We start from the raw sequence: 11,247 nt of genomic DNA, 5'->3' as shown, positions 1-11,247 counted from the left end.
TTTGGTCAGCAAGCAAAAGTATATATTTTTTGTTTTATAGTCCTTTGATTCCCTTTTCTTTGGTATTTCCTTATTTTTTTAGATTTGGTCAGCAAGCAAACATATAAATATGCTTGTTGTGTGGTCCCTTGATTCCCTTTTGTTTGGTATTTCTCTTATTTTTAGATTTGGTCAGTAGGAGTCGCTCTCTAACAGCTGTGTTTCTCCGCTCTAGTAAATGGAGATGGCAGGAATGCCTCTTTGATGTTATAGAGCTTGTCTGGTGTAAAATGTGGGTGAAAGTTCATTTAGAACCTTATACAAGTGTTCAGCATCTATGCAATATTAGGACAAGATATGGAAGAATACTTGAATGTTTTGAAAATCCTTGTCAGTATTGACATAATGAATAGAATGCTCAGAAAATGGTATCATCTAACTACAGGGAAATGTATAGTCTGTAAAATTGTTTACCAGGGAAAACTACATTTAATAGAATGAGGGACAAAACAAACATTTGCTCTATATAGCAATTTGGGGATAGCAGATATGTATGTTTTATTTGCTGTGGCGAGCCGTGAGAAGCTATTGGCCTGGTTTCACAGACAGGGCTTTAATTTGAGTCAGGGGTTGGCCTTAGTTAAATTTAAGGGATACTCCACTTTTTTGGAAATCGGCTCATTTTACAACTCCCTCAGGGTTAAACATTTGGGTTTTACCGTTTTCGAATCCATTCTGCCGATTTTATGATATTTAGAAGAAAATCAGTAACCAGAGAGTTTCTGGTCTCATTGACTTCCATAGTAGGAAAAAAATATATACTATGAAAGTCAATGAGACCAGAAACTGTCTGGTTACTGATTTTCTTCTAAATATCAGGAAATCGGCTGAATGCATTCGAAAAGGGTAAAAACTCAACTGATTAACTCTGGGGGAGTTGTAAAATGGGCCTATTTCCAAAAAAAGTGGAGTATCCTTTTAAGACATTTAAGTATAGACCATTTTGCAAGATGTAAAGTTTGTCCAGAAACACTTCCTGTTTCAGTTTGTAAATGGTTTCTTTATTTCAAATGTAAAGAAAACATCTTAAAGATATTTGTTTAACTTTTTTATTCAGTTTTAAATGTTCTGTTGGTTGTAACTTATGCCAACGTTTATTGTTAAAAAACTGAAACAGGAAGTGCTTGTGGACCAGTGTTGTTTACATCTTGCAAAATGGTCTATAGCTTTTATGAACATACCTTAGGGTGGGGTGGGGGGGGGGGGGGCATTAATGGTGTCTACGCAAAACAAAAATGGCACTGACAAGTCTCATGCTCAACTAGGCTGCAATTTGAAATGATTTTTTTTTCTATTTTAATGTTTTAAAATGCAATATATTCCTGTGATGGCAAAGCTGGATTTTCAGCATCACATGATCCCTCTGAAATCAAGCTAATTTAGCTGATTTTTTTTTTGTTCAAGAAACAATTGTTTGTATTATCATCATGTGTTGTGCTGCTTAATATTTTTGTAGAAACAACACCTTTTTCCCTTAATATTTTATGATTAATGGGAACTCCATTTATTTGAAATATAAATTTGATAGAAAATGTTTATCAATAGAATTCGAATTTTCTCACAAATAAAAGTAGCCTATTAATTTCTTTTAAAACAGTTATACTGACCCAAACTTTTGAACAATAATATATGAATGACAATTATACCAAATGTGGAAAAGATTAAAATCTTTCTGTAGTCTTTTTATATAAAACATTTATTTTTAATTGATATCGGACCCATTATTGTTGCATCCAAACTTGGTTGGTTACACTTCCATTTCCAGTACTCTTAATCAACCGAAAGACTAATGGCTTTTACGGTGATATAATTTTTATTTGACAACGTATTGGGAAAGTATACTTTATATTATTTAGTGCTCTTTATTCTGCAGTTTGATGGCCAAATTAATCCCTGTGGTTCTTGAGTTATTTACTGCTCCATTTAACTTTTAATTGTTTAGATACACAATTAACAAGTGGAACAAGGTGGAAATTCTTAGAACAAACATAGCAAGTCCAACAGTACATAATAAAACTATAATTTCTTAACTAAATCATGTACACTAGCAAACATTTGGCCGGTTTTACAGACAAGGCTTAATAGTCACAAACTAAAATGCATGTTTGTGCTGTCTGAACTGAAAGTAACTTGCTAAATGTAAGATATGCCAGTGCCATTGTCTTGGACAGTATCAATATTCTCATCAGTAATGTTTTTTTTTCCCAGCACACTTATAAAAGCTACTTAAATGTCCTTTGACATTTGAACTAAAGCCCAATGGTAGAACTAATCACAACCACAGAAAACAATCAAGATATCAGAGGAAAAATTAGCAGCTCTATCTAAACGTCTCCAATGAAATAAAGGTAGAAGCACAGTGGTAGCTTCCCTTATTGATACGGTTCACTCGCATTGCTTCAGTCTTTAGCTGGGACTATGGCGAAACTATGAAAAGGCTGAAGCCTAATTGAATAGTTTGCAACAGCACACACCTCTGGTGCTTTAGGCCAGAAATGCCAAAGATCTTCTCCTTGAGCTGACCCTCTCCCCGGAAGTGGATCTCCATCGTGAGTATGACCAGGGGCATGAGCCCACGACATCGGCGGACGAGGGAGTCGTGACTATGGACTATGGATGAGGACTGGCTGATCGACTTCAATGAGGAATTATTGACTCCACCCAATCCAACACGGTACCTTCATCTTTGCTGTTTTGGAACTGTACCATTGATTGACTGTATAAACTATGAACTATTCTATGTCAACAGCCCTCCTCCATCTCTACATCCCATCTATCCACCCCTATGGCTATAGAGGGATCCTCATTCCCCTCGACGTCACATCTGTCCTCCATCACACCGGCCCCACCTCAGCCCTTAGGTACTCTAGCTCTACCTTCATCGGCTCTCCATCTGCACCTGTAGATCCATCGACCTCGTCCCCGTCGGTCGTCCCCCAGCTGTTGTCAGCCACTACACCACCTTGGCTCCTCCTTCCCTCGGCACTGGAGACTCTGGATCTGTGTATGTGGACTACTACCATCGCTGCCAGGGGATCGTCGTCCTCATATCAATCCTGTGTCATCGTCTCCTGTCACCACTCCTTCGCCACTTGCTCGTCCACCTCCAAAGCCCCCTCCCCTCCCTCATGGACCTCTGTAATATTGATTCCCCTTTCACATTTTAAATCAATACTCAAAACCTGTTCGACCCAAAACATCTTTTTAGAATAGCTCTGGTCACAGCATTGTATTTTAAAGGGTTAGTTCACCCAAAAATGAAAATCAAGTCATTAATTACTCACCCCCATGCTGTACCAACCCCGTAAGACCTTCGTTCGTCTTCGGAACACAAATGAAGATATTTTTGATTAAATTTGAGAGATGTGTAACTACCACATTGGCTGCCTAAGGGACTGCCTCTTGACGGCCCAAAAAGTCAATGAAGAAAATGTTTATATATCCCAAGTGACTACCGTGGCTCAACTATATGTTTATCAAGCGACGCGAATACTTTTTGTGCGAAAAAACAAACAAAAATGTGAAACGACAAACAGAAACGAGACTTCCTTAGATTTCCACGACGCATGCGCAAGAATTGCGATCTGCTCACACCAGCTTCACTACTTCAGATCGCAATTCTCGCGCATGCGTCGTGGAAATCTAAGGAAGTCTCGTTTCTGGCCTACAAGGAAGAAAAGAAATAGTCGAATAAACTCGTTATTTTTGTTTGTTTTTTCGCACAAAAAGTATTCGCGTCGCTTGATAAACATATAGTTGAGCCACGGTAGTCACTTGGGATATTTAAACATTTTCTTCATTGACTTTCTGGGCCGTCAAGAGGCAGTCCCTTAGGCAGCCAATGTGGTAGTTATACAGCTCTCAAATTTAATCAAAAATATCTTCATTTGTGTTCCGAAGACGAACGAAGGTCTTACGGGGTTGGTACAGCATGGGGGTGAGTAATTAATGACTTAATTTTTATTTTTGGGTGAACTAACCCTTTAATTGTATTAGTTTTTTACTTAAATATTGTTGTTGTTGTTTTGTTGATGATGTATGGTGAATTTGAGTCTCAAGAAAGCGCCTAAAAATAAAATGCATAATAATAATAATACCATTATTTTGGTACTTTTGACTAAGTGCCACTGCCAAAACTGACAAACCAACCAAATGGGGAAAGGGTGCTTGACCCTAAAGCACTCAGGGAACACCCTGATGAATTGTCATCATCATATGATTCATAAAGATAGATTATTGTAAAGGGAAAGGATATAAACAGTTCTTCCCCTGAAGTTGAACTCCTAAAAGTCTTAAGGCTAAGTGTAAGGAATTTAGTTTATCTTTTTCAAATGATAAAATGGTCTATTGTTGTGCATGGTTTGTTGTGCATAAAGTATGAATTATCTCCAAAAAAAAAACACTCAATGTTTGTTTATCAAATCTATGTAAAGTGATTTCCCTTGCATTTGAGATGGTTCTCACTGCAGAACATTTTGTCCACGGGGAGGAGTCGGATCCAGATCCAACTCCTCCCACCTTTCATACACTTAAACCTACCTAACTCCGCCCCCTAATTCCTAAACCCAACCCTAATCCTACCCATCTCCACCCCTTGGATCTTGATCTGACTCCTCTCTGTGGATCTCATGTACTGCATTGAGGGGTTGCATTTCAAACTTGTAAATCTATGCAAAAGTATTTTTGGTAACACTTTAGTTTGATGGTCCCTTTTGAACATTCTGTTGACTATAAGTAACTTTACAACTACATGTCAACTAACTCTAGAGTAGTAGACTGTCTGCTTAATATCTGTTCTTTATTGTGATGCTCCCCTAACACACATTCTACTGCAACTATATGTCAACTTATTTCAACCCTAACCCTATCAGTGTACTAATACTCTACTAATGCGAGTTTGTAGACATGTAGGTGCAAACATGGATCATAGAAGTCAACAGAATGTGTTAAAGGGACCATCAAAATAAAATGAAAGCCTTTTTTTTCAGTGTTCATAAGAAACAGTGTGCCTTGGATACAGATTTCCTGGTAGAATTGCACATAAAATAGCACTGAACTTTGGAAGCACATGGTTTGTGTTTCTGTTCACCTTATTTAAGGCTGATTACCCAACCCTGCTAAATAGCCAAAGGCAATTTTTCATGAAGCTAGGTTTACATTTCAAATACTGCAATGTTTTCAGTGGCCTAAATCACACACTTTGTGTCCTCAGTTTGACGATTCAAGTAATGCCTTAGCATCTCTGACTGTGTAAATAGAAAAGAGTTATTTTCTCATCTTTTCAATAGATATACACTACTGTTCAAAGTTTGTGTCGGTATGACTTTTTAATGTTTTTGAAAGAAGTGTCTTATATGCTCACCACAGCAGCAATGATTTGATCAAAAATACAGGAAAAACAATATTGTAAAATATTATACAAGTTAAAATAACTGCTTTCTATTTTAATATATTTAAAAATGTAATTTATTCTTGTGATTGCAAAGTTTTCAGGATCATTACTGCAGTCTTCAGTGTCACACGATCCTTCAGAAATCATACTGATTTGCTGCTCAAGAAACATCGCACTACTTAATATTTTTCTGAAAACCACTTATTTTAGCAGGATGCTTTAATGAATTGAATAAAATATAGAACGCTTTTGTAACATTATAAATGTATTTTAACAAATACATGGTTTGTTATCAAATCTATGTTTGTTTATCAAATCTGCCGGGGCGGCAGTGGCTCAGTGGTTCATGTGGGTTGTCTATAAAACCGAAAGGTTGGTGGTTCAATCCTCGTTTCCACCTGACCAAGTGTCGAGGTGTCCATGAGCTAGACACCTAACCCCTGCTCCCGACGAGCAGGCTGGCGCCTTGCATGGCTGACACCACCGTCGGTGTATGAGTGAGTGTATGAATGGGTGAATGTGAGGCAAAATGTAAAGCGCTTTGGTGGCCATTAGGTCTATGAAAGCGCTTTATAAATGCAGTCCATTTATTTACTGTAACTTTTGATCAATTCAATGTGTCCATGCTGAATAAAAGTATTGATTTCTCTAAAAAAGTGATCCCAAACGTCTTTTACTCATAAAGAGGAAAGGCCAGTCCTCAACGTGTCTAGTGAGCAAATTGCTGTGCTTGACCTCAATGAACACTTAACCTGTTTAGATTTAATGCAATGCTGAAAGAATTTACAGATAGATAAGCTTAACCTTGAGCTCTAGCCTATCACAATACTATGACCAAAACCGCGTGCTAGAAATGTTTAAAACAAGTCTTATGAAAGTCAAGCTTATGGAATAGTACTGGATATTATTAAGAATCCCAAGATGACAAGCATCAGAACCAGTAAACACCATGAGTCAGTGTGAAACCTTTGTGATGAGCTGGATCAGAGGCCTGACTCATCTCTGACCCGCTGCCATCTTTGCTGCAACTTGTTCACAGTCTCTTCTACACAGCAGGCTAAAACACAGCAGTTATCTAATCAGTCATTATTCTTTGTCAAGGTCCTTGTGCACATGTATATGATAAAAGGGAGACGGAAGAACTATGTCAAAGTAACGCTGAAGAAACAGGATGGGAAATGTTGATTCAGAAGCCTTAGAATCTGATATACAGTGAATCATCTCATTTACATTGTGGTTTTAAATCGGTGAGTAATACCATTGCATTGCTGTCTAAATTACAGTTCAACAAACTGTGGTGAAACTAAAATGCTGACAAGCACCCAAAAGCATGTCTTATTTTTTCTTATCTTTCATTCCTCTCGTTCTTCCTTATCCCTTGCTTCTCTCAACTTTGGCTGCATTTTCTCCCAGAGTCCCAGAGGACATCAGATTATCCAAGTCACAAACATTAAGCAAACAAATACCACATCTGGCAATGAAAAAGTAGAGGGGGAGAGGCAGTCGGTCTCTCCTATGGGTATATAAGAGAGTACATCATCTCTGCCGTCAGTGTCTCTGTTACAGCAACTGAACCTATTCATTCACATTCAGTATGCAGGATCACACTCACAGAGGGGCTCTTCTAGCCTGGTGCCTGGTGTTTTTGGTGATTGTACAGCAGGTAATTATGATTATTTATTATTACTATTTTTTTTTTAATATTTACAAAAAAAATAAAAAAAATTGCATGGCTCTCTAAATTGAGTATTACACCATCTCAGTTTGATGATATTTCTGTTAGTGTGTTCAATTTTTACTTAAGTGGAATTCTTTTTAAAAAAAAGAAAAGAAAATAATATTTTATATGCTCTTATGCTATTGTTACACATTATTAGGAGCTATATTAAAGGAGCTATAATGCTGCTTTGGTTTAAATTTAGATTTTCCTGTTAATTTAAAATGACATGATCAAACTAATAGTCAAACTCTTGCAGAAAGGGTTGTGTAATTTGATGTTTTTAATGATGGATATTAAGTTTTATTAGAGCTCATTTACACATAATGTGTTTCAGGTGACCTGCAGCCCTCTGCCACAGTTGGACACACCCTCATCTGTGCAGAAAGTTCAAAGGTCACTGAAGAGAACTGCTCGAATGACCCCATTATGGAGGATCATGGGTACTAAACCTCACGGTGCCTACTGCCAGAACAACTACGAGTGCTCAACAGGAATATGCAGGTAAATACATCACTTAAAGTCATAGAAAAATTGACAATTGTATTTTTTTTAATGGAGTATTGCAGAGTTTAAAAAAAAAAAACTGATTTATCTGTGCACATTTTTCTTTTAATCCACTTGCCCTCGTAATCTTTAACCCAAATAATTTTCCAAAAAACAAAAAAAATTACCAATCAAGTCCCACCTTATGTTGTTTCCTGTTTAAGAAGCCATTTCACTTGGATATACTTGGGTAACAATAGGGAAGAAAAGACTATTGCAACTTCCTTTTCAAACCGACTTTAAACACTAAACTCTTTTTTTCTTTTTCTTGTTGGCATTACTTTCATACTTTTAAAAAAGAAATGTGAGAACAATATTCATTGATTCTTTATGTATATTTTCATCCACAGGAGAGGCCACTGTTCCTACAGCCAACCAATTAATTCCTAAAATGAAGACTCCATCTTCCCTCTCTGATCGTGCATGACAAGAGTTTGATTCAATGAGCAACAGGGGCAACTGAATGTGAATGTGCAGTTAATCATCAATTAGATATATAGTTATATATCTAATTATATATCTAATAGATATATATATCTATATCTATATCTGACTCCTCTAAAGCCACAAAGGAGGCAATAGGTAATGTTCTGAAGATTGGGCTTATCATATCATAAAGACTTTTTCCTCATAACCTCCAACCTACATGCACAGTGTATTGCTATATACAGTAAGCATTATTAGTGAGATTCGATTTACATTTTTGATGGACTGATGTGCTGGGAAGGTGATAGAGTACAGTATATGTTATGAAGTATGTCATTTTGGGCCAGATTCCCTGAACCAGATTAAGTCCAATACGTGTCCTGGATATACCTGGAGTAGAGTATGGCCCTTGCCACTAACAGCTCATCTCAGCTCAGGACTAAGCTCAGTCTAAACATGGAAACTGGTCTGTAGTATTAGATCATGTTACTTGAAAGCTATGTATGCAAGTGAAGGCAAGCGTTAACCGTGAAGTGCCTTAGCTCAACCGAAAAGCCGTTGAACCAAAGTTAGTCTATGAGAAAATGGGACAGAGAAAGTGCAAAGGTTGCCATTATTGATCGTGTCTAGATATAATTAACCATTTACCTCCATCCTTTGCCTTTGTCTATGTGCTCATGTTTGTAGTATTTAATTTAAGACTCATTTACCTTTCACTATTTATGTTGTTATAAGTGTCTCATTTCACGATTTCAAAGCATCATTTCAATTTTGGATTACTTATTTATTATTTTTCTCTTTTTATTTAAAATTTTTCTCTTTTTATTTTGTATGATTCAACAGTTCATCAAAAGCTCAATTTTTATGTATCGGACTATATATATATCTATAAGATGTATACTTACTGTACTGTAACTCTATATGTGCATGTCTCATATGAGTGAACTTTGGGGTTCTGAAATAAAAACTTGTACCGAGAAAATTCCCTATATGTCACAAACTCCACTTATTGCCTTCAAAGTTGCACAGATCACTGCAGTTTGCAATGCAGCATATTTCTCAGCAGCGGTTGCTGCTTTTTTGCACAAAATTGTGCATTTAAAAATGTAAAGTTTTGTGAATTGGCCTGAATAGCTGGACATCACTCCACCTTGGAATTATAGGTTCTATCTGACATTTTTGCCAGTTATTCTTACACTGTGACAACTTACACTGAACAAAATTATAAACGCAACACTTTTGTTTTTGCCCCCATTTTTCATGAGCTGAACTCAAAGAACTCAAAAAGACTTTTTCTATAATGCCTATTTCTCTCAAATTTTGGGACCCCCGACTGAGAGCATCCCAAACATGCTCGCTGGGTGACATGTTCGGTGAGTATGCTGGCCATGAAGAACTGAGATGTTTTCAGCTTCCAAGAATTGTGTACAGATCCTTGCAACATGGGGCTGTGCATTATGATGCTGCAATATGAGGTGATGGTTGTGGATGAATGGCACAACAATGGGCCTAAGGATCTTGTCACAGTATCATCAATAAAATGCACCTGTGTTCATTGTCCATAATTCAATTCACGGGCAACAGCTCTGGTGGACATTCCTGCACTCAGCATGCCAATTGCACACTTCCTCAAAACTTGCAACATCTGTGGCATTGTACTGTGTGATAAAACTGCACCCTGTTTACACGAGAACGCTCGCGGGTGAAAACGTAAACGATGTGCCTTTCGTTTAGACGGCGACGGCTTTTTTCGGGCTTAAAAATGCAAAAAGGGAAACCACTCTCCAGAGTGGAAATCTTAAAGAATATTAAACCCTAAACCAAATTAGGTAATGATCTGTAAGAATGGATCTTTATTAATACCAGTCATTGATTCGAGTAACTTTTTTGACATTTGTGTATAAAGTGTTTTATTTCTACAATATATGGTGTAAAAACGTCTTATGTGCTGCCCTCTTCAGGTTGAACGGTGGCTACTGCAGTTGAATTTTCCTATTGGATGTTCCGCACTTCGTGACGTACGCAGGTTTCTGCTCACGAGAACCCGTCTAACGAAAAGTCTTGGCACTTCCTATCAGCCCCATTGTGTATCATCTTGGATGCAGTTCCATTAGAATTCCACTGGAGGTGATCAATAAGCAGGGCGAGTGCAGAATGAATGGGAGTCTATGGAGCTAAATGGCTAAATGTGTCTCTTTCTCCTGCTTATTGAATCAAAATAGATTTTATTGTTAATTCCGCAAGTTCAATATAGATTATAGGCCCAAAATCGAATGAACGAGTACTTATGTCCTTTCGATTTCTTACAGGCTGTTGTTGGCCGGAACATGCTAGCATTCTGCTATTGTGTGACGTCATTACATTTTTGAACGGATTTTTAGAACAGATAAGTGAACTTAAAAATGCAACTTCCAGCTGAGTGTATAGACCTTATGTAGCCCCGCCCCTTTTGACTTCCGGTCTGTATTTTCACAGCAATCTTGCATAGGTATAAATGAACTGCTCGTAAAAAAATTCCCGGTCGACATTTGTTCAGACATCTGCTTTAAAATGCTTATGATAAACATTACAATGCTCATGATATGATGAAATCCCCTTCACCAGCAAATTACTCCTCGACAGCGATGCCATAGAAATATACAGAGTTCAAAGACAATATTATTCTAAAGATGACGGCGCCCACGTTTCTCTGGTGCATAAGGTGTATTATCTTAGCCCTCCGTTTTGAATGCAACTTTCAAATTACTTGACAAAAAATTACATCCTGAGGAAAGTGGATTTCTGGGGGTGAAACCCCATTGACTCCCATTCATTCTGCACTCGACCGCGAGCGCCCCCGCATGGACAGAGACGTGTTGCTGCAGCCAGTCCAGAACCCGGAAGTAACCAGCCAGTGCCAATTCTCTTCAATTAGACATTCTCTGTCTAAGCTCACCATGCTTTTGGTACGAGCGGCAGTATAAAAAACAGCTTGTTTCGTCAAAACCACTGTAGCGAGTCAGGAGTTGGAATTGCGAGTATTGAAAACAATCAGGATAGAGTGTTTTAGCATCTATTTCGTCCCCTCTATCTCCGCTGGGGTCTGCCTACTTTTTCAGCATTTTTCAAATATTGCCAGTGGGTGGAG

General features: G+C 37.7%; 1 protein-coding gene across 1 annotated transcript; it reads left to right on the top strand.

Annotated features, from left to right (window-relative positions):
• Window positions 1–6,887: 6,887 nt before the first annotated feature.
• On the top strand, window positions 6,888–9,109 carry leap2 (liver-expressed antimicrobial peptide 2). Its single transcript, XM_039668769.2, has 3 exons — window positions 6,888–7,094; window positions 7,486–7,652; window positions 8,045–9,109. Exons 1-3 carry the CDS (start codon window positions 7,026–7,028, stop codon window positions 8,082–8,084), a joined length of 276 nt encoding a protein of 91 aa, XP_039524703.1. The 5' UTR covers window positions 6,888–7,025; the 3' UTR covers window positions 8,085–9,109.
• The last annotated feature ends 2,138 nt before the right edge of the window (window positions 9,110–11,247 follow it).

The sequence above is a fragment of the Pimephales promelas genome, chromosome 1, assembly GCF_988280905.1.
Source record: "Pimephales promelas chromosome 1, fPimPro1.hap1.1, whole genome shotgun sequence".
Classification (NCBI taxonomy): Eukaryota; Metazoa; Chordata; class Actinopteri; order Cypriniformes; family Leuciscidae; genus Pimephales; species Pimephales promelas.
This window is presented reverse-complemented; position numbering and strand designations above follow the sequence as displayed.